Source organism: Cygnus atratus, chromosome 14, assembly GCF_013377495.2.
Source record: "Cygnus atratus isolate AKBS03 ecotype Queensland, Australia chromosome 14, CAtr_DNAZoo_HiC_assembly, whole genome shotgun sequence".
NCBI classification, from domain to species: Eukaryota; Metazoa; Chordata; class Aves; order Anseriformes; family Anatidae; genus Cygnus; species Cygnus atratus.
In genome coordinates, this window is record NC_066375.1 from 2,550,999 (window position 1) to 2,569,207 (window position 18,209).

Consider the following 18,209-nt stretch of genomic DNA (forward strand, 5'->3'; position numbering starts at 1 on the left):
CAGAAACATCCCTGTAAAAAGGTAGGCTACGTACAAGAATGAAAAAACTGTCTGTGGCCCCTTTTTGGGAGGCAGGGAAAGGAAACCTGTGGCACCACGTGGGATCTGGGGGGGCTGGTGAGCAGCTGTGAGGTTAAGATCTGAATTTCCCCTCCCCAACCTCTCCAGGACATTTCCCGTGCTGCAGCCCCACCTGCCTCCTACTCAGGGACGGAGGCAGCTCCCAGCCAGATCCGTGCCCGGATCCGACTCCATACCCAGAGGCAGAAATGCCAGCAGCAGGAGCAAGGAACACGCAACCTTTGTAGATGCTCCTTTTTAAAGCAAACCCTACAACAAAACCCAAACTCTTCACCTGGACCTGCTCACATTCTGTCCCTGCAAACATGCCTTTAAGTGATCCATTTCCACGATTAACATCGTACCGGGTCTTCAAGGCCCAAGACCAGTAACGCGCTCCTAGCTACAAAGGGTATCACGAGGGTATGTTTAAAAGACTCTCTAAAAGGACCCCTCTGTCTTAAACAGGCTCCTCTAGCACCATGCACTTGCAAGCGTTAGTAAATGAGTGCCTGTGATGGATAGCTGTGCATACAGCCTAACTCCTCAGGGGCTGAAGTGCCCATTGAGCTGGAGATAAAGGAATTATTTTCATATTTGATCACGTAAATGTCACTGAAGATATTTGCAACAACCCGCTCTAATCTTCCTGTAGGTATATGGGGTTATATTTGACAATGGGTTTTCAAGATATGCTCTAGTGAAGCCTTTGTAAGACCTCTCATTAGAAATAAAATAATTTAACGACTTCTTCCACTCCCTGGCATTCTATCGCATGCTCCTGTTACTGCAGCCCCACCTGATTAGTGACAGGATGGTACACAGCCTACAAGATCTGAATGGAAAAGACACAGGACTCTGTCCCAACAGTGATTTGGTGCAATGATGATAATGAAATTTACTGTTGTACCCATCACGCAGCTGACGATGTGTGCATCCTACTGGTAACCAGAACTGCCTTTAACATCGTCACAGCTGAGCCACCACCACACCTGAGTGCCCATCAGACTCGGGCCTCACTGCACAAGAGGAGAAGCAATACAGGAATATGAGGCTTCCCCTGCCCCAAGAAGCCCAAGTCCATCCCCTCCTGCACGTGGCCTCCACGCACACTAACAACCACACTGCTTCCCACGATGGGCATAACAGAACCAGCAAATCCAAAGCACGGTTTGAAGTTTGAGATAGAAACACCCAATTTATTCTTCGCAGGAGCCCATATTGCTGTGAGCTAAATCTCAGCAGGAAGCCAATGCATTTGGCAGAGTAAAGGAATACCTATTTTTACCTATACATTGCATACACATTTATGTGGCTATAAAGTTTATCCGAAGATTGCAGAAGTTCTTCTGGAAAAGATGTTGCCAAAATAACAAGCATTTTGGAACAGCTGCATGATAAGCGTTGTTCAGAGCACTGCTCCCTTCTGTGCAAGAACCCAGCCTCAGAATGGCATTTCATGCGTGTCACTTCTGGACACAGGCATTTTTGCAATGAACTGACTCGCTCCTTATTTTCTGCAGTAATACTTCTCCAGCACCCTTATCATTTCTTTGCCTCTCGCTGTTCTTCTGTTCTGATCGCACACTTTCCAGTCATCTTTGTCTCAACAGCTTTTTTCCTTTGCCTGTGTCATTTGCCTAAGCAGGCCGAAATGCAATTATCAGCTGTGGTGCCTTTTAGGAAATGCTGACCCCATGGAGCTGATGGCTCCCGAAACGTCCCCAGCATGTCCACCTACCAAATCTGTTGCGAACCCCACTACCAGAGCTCGTAAAGCAGCTGGTGAACCGCACTGCTGAACTAACTGAGACCGAGCTTCCACATTCAGTTTTAGGAGAGAATTATGATTTTTTTTCTCATTTGCGCAACAAACTTTTTAAATACCACGTACTTTTTTCATAATGTCTTGGTCTTGTTCAGAGCCTTACCAAATGAATCAACTCGTAAAAAGTTATTACACTGGAAGCTGTAAGTACTGAACAGCATAACTACAGCGCACACAATACATACAGTGCTGTTAATTATTTACCGGATTGCAGTTCAACTACATTTTGGGTGATGACACCCAGGGACTTAAGAGCTGCATAAAACATTGTTATGTTCTACAGAGTCCCAGAATAAACCATCCTTTAAAAATTAATCTCTTAGAAATAAAGCATATTATTCAGCCATTTATCAGGATTACAATAAGATGAGTGATGGAAGTTCTGCAGAAGTACTCATTTTTAATGACGCCCTACCTTTGAAGAAACAGTCCTTGCTGTGGATAATGTAGATTTTCTTCCTCTGCAGACACGAGGCTCGATGCAGTTGACAGTGATTTTCATAAAACTTGCCATCAGATCCACACACGGGCATGTAGCTGGACTTGCAGTCTTCCACGCACCTGCACTCGGGCTGATTGGTGTCCTTGTTCACAACGCACTTGCTCCCCCGGCCGCAGTACTTCTTCTCGCATGACGCATGCAGGCCATCCTCACCGTAAAGCACTGGCAAGAACACAAAAAGTCGGTGTTAGCAGTATTTACCTAACAGACCAGGTTCGTCTGCTGTAGTGAGTGGCACAGCAATTCCAAGAGCAGGAGCTAAAAGGTTTCCAAGGCTAAAAGCACATCTCTCTGAACAGCAGCACAACGGCAATCTGGAGAGTGTCTTCACATCTCCCAGCCCTGAGTCATGGAAGTATCAACCACGTGCTGAAAGTGCTTTCCTGACAAGTGGTGGGCACGGGGCCACTTGTTCTTTCAGGCTTCTGCAAAACCAGACCCTAGAATAAAACCCGAAGAGGGTATTTCAGTGCCCAACGTTTGGGCATGACTTGCATCCAGAAAGCAATGCTGAAGTCAACATTCTGGCAGACTCAAAACCCACGAGGAGCTTCTTTCCACGCAGCAAGTGCCCCAAGTCCTAGCACTCCAGCTTCTGTAGACATAGCTGTACTGGGAGTCTAAGTACCAAATGGTGAGCCAGGAGCAGAACGTCCCTGAGGCCAAAATTCGCAGGGATTTCAGTGTTAGTTAAGACAGACAGTTATGGAGAAACAAACCCCAAGAAGCAAGGAAAGCAAAAGAGCCCCCCAGGAAAGAATGTCACCGAAGTGAAGGGAATATTACAGGAAAACACTTCTCAATGTAAAAGTGACCATAAATATTTATCCCTACACTCTGAAAACTGACATATAAAGAGATAACATTTTAAAAATGCATTGGATAAAACATTGAGTATTCCTGTACTATCTGTTTTTTGATACTATTGAAAGGCTGACGGAAGTGCCCTGGCACTCCAACAATTTCTGCTTCTGAAGTTTCCTCACTTACTGGCTTACAACAGAGCATCACCATAACTCATACAGGACAGAGTACTTCCAGACAAGCCACTGCTCAGAGAGATGATTAGCATTATACTCAATGAAGAGAGTTTCAGGAAATTAGATTATTCTATGCTAACTGGAGTACACAAAGTTGAGAATTACAAAGGGATGCTGCAGAAGGCGTAATTAAAGCAGGAATAAACATTCAGCTGCGCACAGTGCGCTGCCAGCTTCGCGCAGCCTGCCCCCAGCAGCAGCCTCCGGCTGTGCCCACACCAGTGGCTCGGTCCGGACCAGCAAGGCAGTTGTGAAGCAAACCCATCGCCTGTATTTACCACTTGCAGCCTTGGCTATCGGGGACATTTTATTGTGTGCTGTGTGTCCTGTGTTTCACAGGAAGCTCAGGTGGGAGCAGTGCTCCAGACGTGCTGCAGCGGCCAACGGGACAAGTCCTGCAGAGATCACAGCACCACAGCATCCTCCAAAACACACCCAGTGCTCTTCCCTTCAAACGTTTTCCAAGGAGCAGAACTGTTCAGCCTAGGAGAACAGACCAAATCTGACCCAGACCTCCCCGTTACACGTAACAGATGTGAGGAGCACCAGCACTAGCTACTTCACCCTACTGGCCCATTTTCATTGTGCTAAATTCCTTGCTAACAGCCACGTAGTCCCTGTTTGCCCACCACTTCCACTTCATGCCACTATGAAATGTCCCAGCGTTGAATCCGCTTTTCACCTACTAGCAACCAAGGGGTTAAAGCGTGTTCACAAAGACGAGCAAAAGTCTCTACAAAACCCCATTTGTCTCGGTTCCCCTTAAGCCCGTGTTTTTATCACTGTAAATCTGAAAGGGGAAAAAAAATCTGGTGTTGGAGGATTAACTATTTGACTCAATAACTCATTAAAATTCCTCCAACCTTGGCAAGCAAAGAAATATTGACTTTTCCTGACTCATAATAAACTAGAAGGTCAAAGCATCTCTGACAAGTGTAAAAAGTACAGTCCCTGGAAGGAGTATCTGAATATTCTTTATTTAATTTACTTACTTTTCCAGAATTTCTGAAAAACATCCTGAAGAATACAAATTTTGTGACTTCTGGGAGACCTCACTGCCAAGGTCAGCTGCACTCACAGCCTCTGCTGTAGATGGGAGCAGCACAAGGGACTGGGGCTCGAGGAAGCCCCGGCCGAGCATCCTGCTCCTCTGGGTGGTGGGACCTGCACCTACAGGTGCTTGGCTCGTCCGCCACACAACGTGCTTTGACACTGCTCTTGATGATACTTACAATCAAGATTTAGGAGGTATTATTGCCTCTAGAAATGTAATTCAGATAAAACTGTAGTAAAGCCCTTCCTATGCTGTCCCGATCACTAAAAATTGATCTCACGGACCTAGCACCAGCTGAGGACTGCATCAAGCATCTCACCAAAGGTTTTCTCCCTCCTCGGTCACGGTGGCTGCATCCTGCCCAAGCAGCTACCCCAGGCACCAGCAGCAGCAAAATCTTCCTGCAGCCTCGAGTACTTTCTGTATTTTGATTTTTAATACAAACTTAGCATTACTGAAAACAAGCGCTACTCCTACTGCAATGGAAATTTAATTTTTTTTTTTTTAATGATACATTAAAGATTTGTTTAACCACCGGCTTCTAAAGCAGACAAAATACTCTGGCTTTTCTATTACCGCCCTGGTTACTATGGAGAAGCCACAAAAAGCCTGCTTGCTTTTATGCCTCACTCGTTTTCTTCACAGTTTGGTTTCTTCTGCGTTCCCAGGTGGAGAACTCCTGTCTGAGCACCCGCAAGTTGGTGAGGGGAGCGAGGAGGAAACCCTGCAAAGAGCTGCAACTGAAAGACTCGCACATTCAGTAATCCTGATGCCCAAGCCCTCTGAAATCGAAGCGTGCCGCCCCTCGCTGGTTTTCTGCCACGTTATTAGAAGTGACTGCCTTCCCCGCTCTTACAAGGATTATTAAAGCCAGAAATGGGAAAGGTAATCAAGTGAAACTACCAGCTAAGTGCTCGCGGAATTTATGAGCCCCACTGTATGGCACAAGAAAAATATAATTTATTTAATTTATTAGTTGCAAAGAAAGTCATTTACTTAGGTTAAAAATTGATCATCTTGCAAAACAAGCCACTTTTCAACACTAATTAAGTTTACCCAACACGGCTAGTGACTGAATTGTTACATTACATTAACGTCAGCTTGATGGAGAGAGGAAGCCCATTTGCGCACATCCACAAACACATTTTGTGCCTCAAATTGGTTTCTGGCTGCCGCCGAGAAATTTGGAATTCTGGTTGAAAACCAACAAAATCTTGGCACAGGCAGTAGAATAACCGAGTTTGGGAATTTCACAAAGCTGGTTCATCTAAAAGCAAGACTTGAATAAGAAAATGAAGATGTTATTGCGATGCTTAGACACTGGAGAACACGCACCCACGCTGCTCATTAATTCATAAAGACTGAGACCTTGTCTGCCTTTTACATGCCACTAAATATGTCACAGATCAGACAATTTTTTTTGCTCCCAAATACAACCCTGCTCCTTACTTCAGCAAAACTCCCAGAGTACCAGGAGAGCTGGGTCAGTGACAGGCGCTGACTGCAGTTCAGACCAAAGAGCCAAACCCATCACACGCACAGCGAAACCAAAACCCAAGCAGCTCTATCATATGGCTACTCGTAAAAAGTTCCTTAGACACTACAGAAATGTAAATTACTACGTTTACGTTAAAAAAGTCAGTTTGCCTTCAAGTGCCAGTGAGCTCCTGCAGGCAGCCGGACATCCAATTTTCTTGCTGAAGGAAAAATTTGAGACTTTACATCGGGACCGGAGCCAGAGATGGAATAACTAAAACTGGAAGCTTCTGCTCCATATCCTACAAAGGCAATACTGCACCTTACAAACGTCGTAAAACAATAAAATAAAACCCTCCACAACATCACAAAAATATCCAGTCTCCAAACTTTTTTGTTTCCACGAAGGAAAGCAGTGAGGCAATGGGTAAGGAGCTATTTCCTCCTCCCACATCCCAACCTCAAGCGTTCCAACATTTCCCCTTCCTACATTAAATAATCTCCTGTGGTCTAAAATGTCACACCTGTAAGCACTATTTACTGCTGAAAAATGTACATTGCTGGTACACGCAGGTGTGTATACATAAATTGCACACATACCCAGGTGGATTTGCTTGTGTATTACACACGCCTATTTACGCACACACAACGCTGCCTAGACACTTCCCATACACTTGACTTGCCACAGCTTCGCTTTTGCTGATAACGCGAAGTCAGATGCTGCAGCACGAGGCTTTAAACCTTCCCTTCCCAGCACGTATTTAACATACACCTTGAATAACTCACGGCTTCAAGTAACAGAAGTTCAGCTGCGTGACTATTGCACCTGGCTTCTGTTCTGGTAGCAAACGCGTGCGCTGTGCATATTGTTAGGAGAGCAATAAAATAAGAAAAGAAACATAAAGCAAGAATTTCATAACAATCTGCTCTACGTGTTTCTTGGTTTTCCACTGCATGCCTGTTGTGAAAATGTAGCAGCAGAGAAGCCACAGGGAGTCACCTGGTGTGGGGGCATGGCCACGGCGCAGTCATTACCTCTGCCACCAGCCTTTGGTGCTATAACTTATTTATTTCTACAAAGCACAACCAGCGGTTTATCCTGGAGGAAAATTCAGAAAACGAGACGTGCTTCAAGCATACGTTTTGCTCAGGATGCAAACTATTCCCTTCCAAGGTTCAGTAGGTAACAAGGGGAGGCACCTGTAAGCAGGACAAGAGGGATGCGTCAGGCTCTGCAGGTGACGACAGAACATCCATCACGCTCACACCGGTTTTAGTGTTCCGCACGAAGCGAAAGGCAGGATGACACGAACACCTGAACAAAACCAGCAAAGCCTCCCAAACGGCCACATGATTTCAGATTTTCCAGGGAGGGCTCTTGCAGAGTTTAAGACCAACACAGACACCTAAAGGAAAGGCACGCTCTGAACAGGAGCACTGCGACAAGGAGTCACCGTGCTGACACCACCACCAAGGGAACTGCTTAATCTGAGTCTGCAGTTTAATATCAAGCGAAGTTCAGTAACAACAAGCAGGTAGTCTGCAAAATAACACAAGGAAGCACTCAAAATCATATAAGTTTCTTTATTAACATATATGTCTGAAAACTGGGATTAGCATCACTTTATCTGTCAGACCTACAAAGTCAATTAGAGGTGATACCATGGAAAAGCACTTGAAAATTTCCAGTAATTACATTATTCCTAGTCTAATTAGGTGATTTTTTGCCCTATGTCAAATCCATTTAACCATGATGAGATCATGGTTAAACAATATTTTTGGATGGTATCATGATATACGAAGCCTATTAACATGAAAAAAGAGGCAAGACACATGTAAAAATCAAAAGATCTCACCTACGTAAAGCATATACACAGATTTCCAAGGAAGAAATAGCAGCTGACGTGAGACCACATATATTTATATCCTTGCCATGAAACTCAACCACGCACAATTTGCTCGATTGTCCTCATCCTGGAAGAGCTGCTAAAGAGGCGATTCATAAAATTGTTCTTTATCAAGATTTTTATCTAAAGTCATCTATTATGGGTACTTCATACTGAAGGCACTGCGATTCCGTTATCCCTGCGCAGGAGGTACAGAGGCGTCCCCAGGTCTCCAGGACTGCTGTGCTGCTGCCGGCAGGTTTCCACAGCCTCGATGTTCCCTTGCGCACCGGTACGTTAAGTGCTGTGAACAGCCCAGTGAATTTGGGTAGCATGTACTAACGTGCACACATATGCATTTTGCTTGATCACACATTTAATTGCCTCAGTGCTGCACGGTGCAAAGAGTGCAGAAACTTTCCCGTATCAGATGTGGAGGGAACAGATCACATTAATACTTTGGTTTCTTTGGCAAAATTCTGTATCAGAAGACACTCTTCTGATGGAAGGCAATGAAATTCCCATAGGTCACCGCTCAAAATCACTCCTGTTGCCTTTAATCTCTCTCATCAATCTGTTGCCTGCCCCATTCCTTCACTCTAGCTCTCAGGACCCGCCTCGCTCTTCTTGTTTTCAGCTGCCTTTTACCCTCTAACCAGCACAGCAAGCCCCCACACTCCATGGGCTACTATAGAAGATACGAAAAATCAATAACAGTGTCGTGCATCCTTCTGCTATTCCTCCAATGAAGTTCTTGTGGCAGAAACTGCGAGAAGGTTTGAATCCAATAATGAAATAACTACAGGTGACTCGCGTGTTTTCCTGGCGATCTCCCGAATTATATTACCAACGGAGTAGCCAGAGGCAAGCTGAACAAACAAGATGCTTCCAGATGTCTGTGTTATTAAGCTTTAAATCCATCCACGCACATTACCTTCTGTTTATTCCCATTTCCCTCTCCTTACACACCACCCAACGCTTCCCCGAGGGCTACCTGCCCTGCACTGCTCACCTCTCCCATGGCCCTTCTGCCTTCGGGAGTCACAACCTGGGGGAGCCACAGGTCCTCCCACAGCTCATTGCAAGGCAGCAGTCTCTCACTTCCACCTTTTCCAACATTTTATTCCAAAACTTTAAAAATTTGACCCTCACTTCATCCACTTCTACTGGGAGGAAGGTAAAATTCATAAGCCAAGCAGATCAGCCACGCTGCAGCGTAAGGGGCATGGATACATGCTTGGCCATCGCCCACCACACCAATTTTAAAAAAAAATAAAAAAATCACTGAACGCCTTGTTCTTGACCCATCGATCGTATTATAAAAATGCCAAGTTTCCCTCTAAGGGGTATCCTAGTCTCACAGAAATCTGTTTTTTTTTTTTTTTCTTTTTTGACTCACTACCTCCCAATAAGACCATTCACTGGAAAAGTATCGTTTTGTTTATTGTATGCTTATTTTTGCCTTACATGTGCACAAACCAAATGTTATTTCACATTGGATAGAAAGATTTCTTTTTCCAGTTTCCTGACTACTTGTATTCTCAGTCAGTGCACCAATTTCTCAGGCTCACTGAGAAAAAAGAAGAACAAAAACAAGAAGCCAGCTCATTGTGTTTGCCTCAAAAAAGAACGTTTCTCTATTATTTTATTTTTGGTTGGAAGAGGAATAGACAAAGGGCTTTTGCAATTAATACTCATTGAGCTTATTCCATTTAATACTCATTGAGCTTATTCCATTTTTTCTTGAATTCTGCTCTTAGTAAAAATCATAAGGCTTGCACCAAAGCATACAACCGCCACTGCACGAGGTTTCAATGTGATGGATTACAGGGACATCACAGTGTCATCGGAGCAGTACCTGTGTCAGCGCCTCCGTTAACATTCCCTTTCCTTTAAGGTATATTTTGTGCATTTGAACCTCACAAATGAAGTTTGTTTCTTGAAAAAGATTTTGCAAGCTGTATGGAAACACGGCCCAATAATGTAAAAGAAAACAACCAGACTTTCACCTGCTCCACTCGCTGCCAGGCGGCTGGCACTGGTACAACCTAGAATGCCACGACTATTGCTGGGTCTTCCCGTAACTTCCATATCCCACCCTGTTATCACTGTTACTTGCAGGTACTTTGTGCCTTAGAGGAAGGGGCTGTATTCCACTCCACCAGGAGAAGCGTTTAACTCTGCAAATATCACAGGGCAAACACGCAAAACGTGAATCCTGGCAGAGCCACCCCAAGCCCGTCACACCACACACGGGGGCCAGAAATAACCTTCTCAAACCAGTCTCCTGCCTCTACCACAGGGAAGTTCTTGCCCTCGGAAGGAAGCGAGCGTGAGCCTGCAAATCCACTTCCAGGGACAACTCAGTTTGAGGCAATAAATCCATGGGCTCCGTTAACAGGGACTGGGAGAGGAGGGACGGTAATTTTCAGGGAAAGAGGTTTCTAGAGGGAGACTATCAATAGCTGTGCACACATCCCCGTTACCTGTCATCTAGTACAATGCACCATGGAAAGGAGACAGCCGCAGGGAAGTTAGGGGCTGGATTCCTGAAACATTTTGAGAGCGCCTATTTCTGAGCATTGGCAGAGTTCTGTAAGACTTGCCACTTGCTTGAAAGATATGGAGAGGAAAGGAAAAGAGTATTAAAGCTATTTAGCTGTAATGGAGTTTGTGTTAGTGCAGGTGTTTCGTATTCTTTTATTTTATTTTTAATTCTCCACGAGGTGCAACGCGTGCTTGACTCATGGCTACTTCACTTGATTGAGGCGGCAGCACCGGCAATGGGACGGGCGGCATTCCTCTCTCCCACCTACATCAGCATAAGCGTCCTGCTGGAAACTGTTGAGGTTGCATGGTGCCTTTTCACATTCCGCCCCCCCCCCCCCAAGACATTTCATTTATATTTTCCTGGCTAGATGTCTTAGCCTCACACACTACGAGCATTAAGAGCGTTCCCACACAGCACAAGTGTGAGGCCGGAGCCAAAGGGGTCCATTAGGGCAGAATTAGAACCACACCGCTGCTGCGTTGCGCTGGGACGCTGGGGGATGGACACGGTTATAAATCGGTTCTGGGCCACTCTTCACAAAGGGAAATAACTGGTGGAGGGACCCTCTTACAGGCTCCACGCGAGTCAGTTGTTTGCCTGTCCGCACGCGCCCCCTTTCCATGGGGAATTCCAGGCAGTGAGAGAACTGCAGCACGCAAATGAGCGCAGGAGGCAAAAGCGCCAGGAGGAGCCTGCAGCGATGGTTCGGCAGCATCCCAGCTGCCACCCTCCCTCCGACTCCTTCCTCTCCACTGCTCGTTCAGCTCTCCAATGAAAACACGAGGAAAAAGTGAAGCCCTGGGGAATATCAGCTCGAAGTGGCTGGCCAGTGCAGCGTAACAGAGCCCAGCTTCGTCTACAACCCCACTGTGGTCTCCAAGGGCACCGCAGACGGCCTGCAGATGATCCGTAGGACTCAGCAGAGTATTTGCGCCTTTTCCAAGTAAGGCTTTCCCCAAAGTTTTACCTGTGTGCGTGCTGGAACACTTGATGGGGTGAGTGATTTCCTTCTAGGTAAGGGGAGGATGCGGTGTACCACACGCAGGGTGATCCCTGTCCTCAGGGAAACCTCTTCTGCTGGAATGGCTTCAGAGGGATTCCAGAGAAGTCAGTGGGACAGTTCGGAGAAATCAGCAAGCGTTTTCCACTCACCAGCTGTGCTGGCACAAGACAGGCGAGCAGGGCAGCAGGAAGGGACTCCTGCCACAAGCCCCCATGCTCTGGCACTGACTTGGCCGTGTTCCAGTTCAAGCTTCCTTGAAGCTGCTGAAACAATCTCACGGAAGCATTTTAAAAAGAAATCTGTATGTGTACACATAGATACATTTCACAGTGATAGATACAGACAGATAATAGATAGATATAGATAGATAATATAGATATATTTCACAGTGAATAACTGCTGCAGGAAAGGACCCAACCATGTCCAGCTATGAATCAAATCCTCTCTGAACACAGGAATTGGTGCTCCAGCAGACGGACCCCCAGCAGCTGGACCCACACGCTGCTTGACCTTGCCTCCACCAGCTCTGGCTCGTGCACAGCTGAAATGGTTTTCTCAGCTGCTCTAAAACCAGACAAACTCAAACACCCAAGAGCACAGACCCACCGTCGTCCACACATCCTCCAAGCCAGCAGTGAGATCTTTCCGCTTCACCCTCTGTGCCAGGAGCCTCGCTGCCAAAACCCTGCACCGAACAAAATTAAATTTGCCACACAAATGGGATCCGCGGGAGCGCTGCCCGACTGCCTGCACCAAGCAGGGATGCTCAGAGGACAAGGGCATCGCAGGCCTGGTGCACATCGCTGCCAGCGTGGGCGGGATGCAGCCCGCTCGGGAGCAGGAGGCGCAGGCTGCGAGCCAGGGCTGCACGGAGCCAGCAGCCAGCCAGCTCCTGCCAAACGCCTCATTGCTTGAAAACCCTCCCAGCTTTCCGAGCCCAAAGGGAAGCTTTCTAAACTAGCCAGTTGCCAGAAAGAGGGGCAAACTGAAAAAAAATCAGGACCGCCTTTACAATTAGTAAGAACAAGGGATGTCTTTTTTTTTTTTTATGACTTATTGAACATTTCTCAGATAAGGTTGATAAAAGTTACCAGGAACAAACCACACGATTTCAATTGATAACAAATCAAACCCAAAACGACATTTGCCAGCAGGACAGCCACAAAAGACAAACACAGGCGTTTCATTGAGATTGCAAATAAAGCTTAGATGAACACGTCACTGCCCAGCGCCGGGGATGTGCTTCGCAGCTCACCGGCTGCACAAGTCCTGCTGGCAGCGGGCTGAGGACGTTCCCGGGGGAAATTCAGACGTGGTGTCCAGATGCAGGCACTGCCAGGCAGAGCCAGCCAGCTTCGATGGGGATGTCACCAAAACACACACACACAGACCAGGACACGGTCCCCAGCCTCCCCAGCTATAGACGTTGCTCTGGCAACTCCCTGTCCTCAAGTAGAGGAGCCAGCAGTGCCTTCAAGCCTTAATTCGGGGCTGGTCAGCATGAGTGAGCAGCAAAGCTCCTTGAGCTTGAAGCCAGCCTGAAACATTGCCACAGCACAGCACGAATCGATAGCCATTCGCATTCCCCTTTCCCATTCTGTTATCTTTAATGAAGCCCTTTTCCAAGGCCAAGAAATAAGGAGAGAAACTCTTTTCTAAGCAACACCACCCGGTTGTTCTGCACCTAATGCTAATTCTTGCAGCTCTCTACTGGTTTAATTCCCTGTTTATGTCTGTGCTGTTGTTATATTCCAGCACTCCTGTATTTTGTGCACAGACCTTTTTATTTCACTGCGTGCTCCATTTGGGGCCAGTGTTAATTCACAGAAACCATCTCTTTTGGGACAAAACCTTGACATTTTGGCCACTCTCATTAAACGCTTCTCAGACCAAACAGCTTGCAGTTAATAAGAAGTCTTCCAAGGCTTCGTCCCTGAGGCACGGCCGTTACTCGGCCCTCCTTCCAAGGGATTTTACTTTCTCATTGATACAGGAAATTACCCCAAGACTGTACTTGAGGATTTCTCTCTTTCTTGAGATAGTTTGATGCCCACAGAGCGCTAACAATTGTGCTACTGAATACCAGATCTCCTCTCCCTGTCCCCGAGGTAAACGTGCCCATTACCCTTGTCAGTGCTGCCACGTCACCCGCTCCCAGCATCCCTGTCTCAGGACACGGGCTGTTACTTGCCCCATTTCTCTACAAATTCAAAATAACTTGAAGTTTCTGGAAAATTTTCTCATAAGTCCTCACCCTATTCCAGCCCTGCCTGATACTCCTTTGTCTGTCAGCCATCCGTAACTTCAAACTTGTTCTGACAGATTAGATATTAAAAAAAAAACCTGTACAAAGTGGATAGAAGTATATGCATCAAAATCTTAAGCTCCTAACTTGAGACATCTTTTTTAACCCCATTTAGCCTCCAGCAGTTACTCCCCCATCTGCTCCTCCTACAGAGAAGGATGGAAGAATTAATGCCATTTCTGATGGACCGCAGGCCTTTTACTCCCCTCACATTCGCTTCCTTGCCAAAGGAAGCCACGTAGCAAGCATCTACCTGATGGAGCAGTTACAGCCTATTGAAAGGATAACAATAAAATAAAACCTACTAAAACGCTATTTTGAAAGTGAAAAGCCTTTAAGCTCCACGTACTGTTAAAACGGACTCAGAGGGTATCCGCACAGAAATGGAACGTTACCACCGAAACGCCACCATTAGCTACTTCATTTTTTTATTCTGAGGACTAGGAAAAAAATCCCTCATTTCTCAGGTTGAGTCACAACACGGAATAATCTGGAAAAGGTGAAGATATATAAAAACGCCAGTAACAAATTAAGGGTTTCTGCAGTGAGCGTTTCTTGTTTCAAATATCTTGAATTTAATCTGAATTTTGTTGATTTGCACAGCTGGCGATCTGGTCTGGTAAACATTACAACTAGCAAAGCGCTGGACTCACAGTGATGCGAGATGTGACCATCTTCCTAAGCCTCCGTCCGTCCTGTTTGCAAACAGCAGCAATGCCAATAACAGCAAAAAGCGAGGCCCCTCAGCCGTCTGACCCCCGTGGGGGTCCCTGCGAGGCATCGCCCCGCAGCCCAGGGGGCAGAGCACGGCCCCCCCATGAGCTGTGCCCCACGCACAGCACCAGGGAACTCACCAGGGCCTGCCCAGTGGCACAGGAGCAATGCTCATTCGTTCATTCACCTGGCGAAAGCGTGCAGAGAGCTGAATCTGCCGTGGTTTACATAAGATAAGAGTACGCGTATTCACCGCACTCCCTTTGGAAGTGCTCTGCACAAAGAATAAGAACAACCACAACTGATAAAATCAACAAAACATTGCTTCTCCTCCAAAGCAAAGGCACCGGATGGAAGCAGGGTCACATTTAATAGTGGAAGAGGAAAAGCTTGGGATAAAAGGCAGAAATAAGCCACAATCATCAGTTATCAACATCAGAGTATACTGGGCTAAAGCAGCATTAGCAGACTTCTTGTTCTTTTAAGACGGGTAATGGAATAAAATCTGTTTCAGTGCAGGGCACATCTCCCCTGTTAAGCTGATCCACGCCAATACAACACAGGCCTGACCATACAAATTGGGAAGAACAAGGTGTGCTGAGATGCCCGCGAGGCCAGGCTACGCGCACATCTGCACGTTGCTCAGATCAGGGCCACGAAGCCCACAGAAACCCAGTGCTGCCAGATTAAAGCTGAGCCACCAGGTGGAGAATGCCCAGCATGGAGCAGACAGTGCAAAAGGACAGGCCTCGCATTCAAATCCAAGGCTGGAATTAGGCTTTTCCATCAGTTTACAGTTCAAATTAATCCCCTGGTGCCTTAGGAAAAAAAAAAACACAGTAAATTATTCATTTTCAAATTGAGGGACAAAGCAAGCAGCTCCCTAGCCTGCCTTCCCTGTCCCTGCCATTGCAGCTTGCTCCTTTGGACGAGCACGAGCAGCTCCCAGGCAGCTTTGGAGGCAAGACACAGCGATGAATCGGATCAAAAGAAAGGCAAGAAGAGAAGCAACATTTTGCACAGTACCTTGGGAGTACTGACCAGAAAGGAAAATAGAAACGAGAGTCATTACTTTGGGCTCCACAGTGAGAACAAGCACACAGGAACACCAGCTTTTACCAATCTACCTGAAGTTACAGCCATCTCTAGCACTACCTTTAACAATGTCAGTAGGAAAACGGTCTTGCCAGTTTATCCGTGAGAGGGAAAAAGCCTGAGAATCTAAAGTAATCTCAAAAAAATACAATTTTCAAAGGGGCTTTATATCAGCAATCACAAGAGGAGCAGAGCTAAACGAACGCTGACCACCCCGTGCTGAAGACGGCCCTTTTCCCTGCAGCGACAGGGCTCAAACGATGACTGGATCGGGCAACTCCAAAGGCCTGGGGATAAGTTCACTTTAAAAAACATTTGCTTTAGAGAGAAAAATCGTGCTTATTCACCACCAGCGCGGCTCCTCACATCGTGTCCATTGCTCCCGGACAGGCGGGGCTGGCCTCAGCTCGCCTCCCGCCCCCCTGCGCTGCCCCACGAGGAGGAGAGGAATTGCTTCAACCCATCCTGAGGGGCCAGCACCCCCAGAAGGCAACATCCAGCTGCTATCGTGCGCTCGTGGCAAACAGGATTACTGGCAGCGCTGAAAAGCGAAGTCCTCTGCTCAACACCACACTGGGGACGGCAGCTGCTTTCCAGCCCCGCGCTGCAAATGCCATCTCGCCGCAGCTTTCTACACTAACGGGGCCTATTTTCTCTATAGGGAAGAAAAAGGCAGGGAGATAATTCAATTTTTAGGCTTCCGAGTTCCCTGTCGATGCACATGTGTTCCACCGCCCCGCTCCCATTAACACCCAGCATGGGTAGCTCCGAACAACTTCACAGTTGCTACAAGCTGGGATCATCCAACAGACAGAGCAAGCGTTAAAAAAAAAAAAGTTTTATTTCATTTGAAGGTTTTCTGCACTAAATAATACGGCACAGATTTGACTTAAAAACCCGTATTTCAACAGCAATATTTGTTGCCAGCTGAAGCACAGAGCAGAGCCCCCGTCGCCACTCGTAATCCTCCCCGACACCACCGGGAGCTGCATGTGCAGAGCAGGTCCCTGCGGGGGTCCTGGGGGCGATTTACTGACTCCAGCACGACTGAGACTAAATGGCTGCCTCCAGGTCAGTCAGGTGGAAGAACAAGCAGTGCTCATTCCGGGGGAAAAAAGGTCTGAAACAGTCAATGAAAAGAAATCCCTCCAGGTTCCGCCATGAAATGGAGTGAATGAGCAGCCTGTAGAGAGGGGAAAGGGAAAAGTCTCGCAGAAAATGGGAGAGAAACAAACTGTTCTCCGTGTGTAATGGCAGGAGGAACCCCGAACTGAAATCGAGCTTCCCAGAAGTTCACAGTAAAGTCATAACTGTCTCAACAGCACCCACCCCAGTGGATAAAATGCACAAAAACTAAAAGCCACAAGCTCTCTTCCTGCATAAATGCCCTTACATTAGGAGCAGAGCCCAGTTTTCCAGCAACAGAGTTTGTAGGGGTGGACAAGAGACCATTTCTCTTGCTTTGCACCATGAAAATCCGAGGCAGGTCCCCAGTCAGAAGCTCGATGGCCCCAAGCTGGCGCGGGCAGGTTTGTGGGGTGCTGCAGAGGGGGCTCCGTGGGTCTGTGGGGCCGCAGAAGCTGCCTGAGCTGTGCTCTCCCACTGCATTTGTTGTGCACATCTCTGCTGGCAATTTAAATTGATTTTATACGGAAATATTGCTGTGGGATTAGCTAGCATCACGTGGGGCGCAGATGTATTTAACACAACTGGTAGCAAATACATAATTATTAAACAGGAGGACGGGAGGATGAAAGGCTCCTAAATCAATACTCGTGCTTACAGCAAATAGAATATTTTGAAAGGACAAGGACAGATCTAGTTCCTCCTTCTTCCCATCTTGCCCAGCACAAGTGCTTCATGCACTCAAACCAAGTAACAAACACCTGACTGTCTTTGAAGACATAAATTGGGATACGGCAAAGAAAGCCGCTAACACCGAGCTTTGTACTGCATGGTCCAAAGGGAGTCCACGGCGGGGACAAGGCAGAATGCATTAAATCTCAATTAGATCATAGTACACAACAAAGCACAGAACATTATCATCATATTTGCTCACCCAAGGATTAAGTGGTTTCCTTCAGAGAGGTCTGCGCCTGCAAAGCGGCTGCAGGACCGAGCGGCTCCGCGGCGGCGAGCAGCCACTGCTCTGCTGCTTTTTAATGAGTTGCACCCATTAAATGCATCTCAAAACACGGTATTTTACACGTGTGTGTGGCAGACTGCGAAGAGATGTAACTCAATACTTTGGAATTGCTGAGTGTTTTTAGCCTACATATCTTACTGGTGCCCGTCTAGATATGCCCGAAAGTCCAAAAAAAAAAAAGCAATGTAGAAAAAAAGAAAAAATAAAGCTTTGGAAGCATAGCTGGGAAAAAACCAACAACTAATAAGGTAATGGCCTAGTCATTTTAGAGTGCAGTGATTTAGGCAACACTATGACAGTAAGGGACGTGGTTCAGCGACGGGACTCGGTAGGTCATGGTGATGGTTGGACTCAATGATCCTAAAGGTCTCTTCCACCCTCCGTAATTCTGTGATTCCACTATTATGGAGTCATTATTTGCAGACGTGTTTGTTATACAATACTTAGTATTGATAAGGCCTGGTAATTACACACGCAAACAGCTTATCCCTGGCATCACAAACACAACGGCTGAAGCACACGCGACAGCAGGCGCGCAGCCAGGGGCAG

At 46.7% G+C, this 18,209-nt stretch overlaps 1 protein-coding gene across 2 annotated transcripts in view; it reads right to left on the bottom strand.

Annotated features, from left to right (window-relative positions):
- The window catches only part of FSTL4 (follistatin like 4), a 206,799-nt gene that overhangs the window by 140,808 nt on the left and 47,782 nt on the right, over positions 1 to 18,209 (bottom strand). For both annotated transcript variants that reach the window (XM_035560769.1, XM_035560768.1), the window contains exon 3: positions 2,304 to 2,552. In XM_035560769.1, the coding sequence (XP_035416662.1) occupies positions 2,304 to 2,552 (249 nt within the window). The remainder of the gene's footprint in view (positions 1 to 2,303; positions 2,553 to 18,209) is intronic.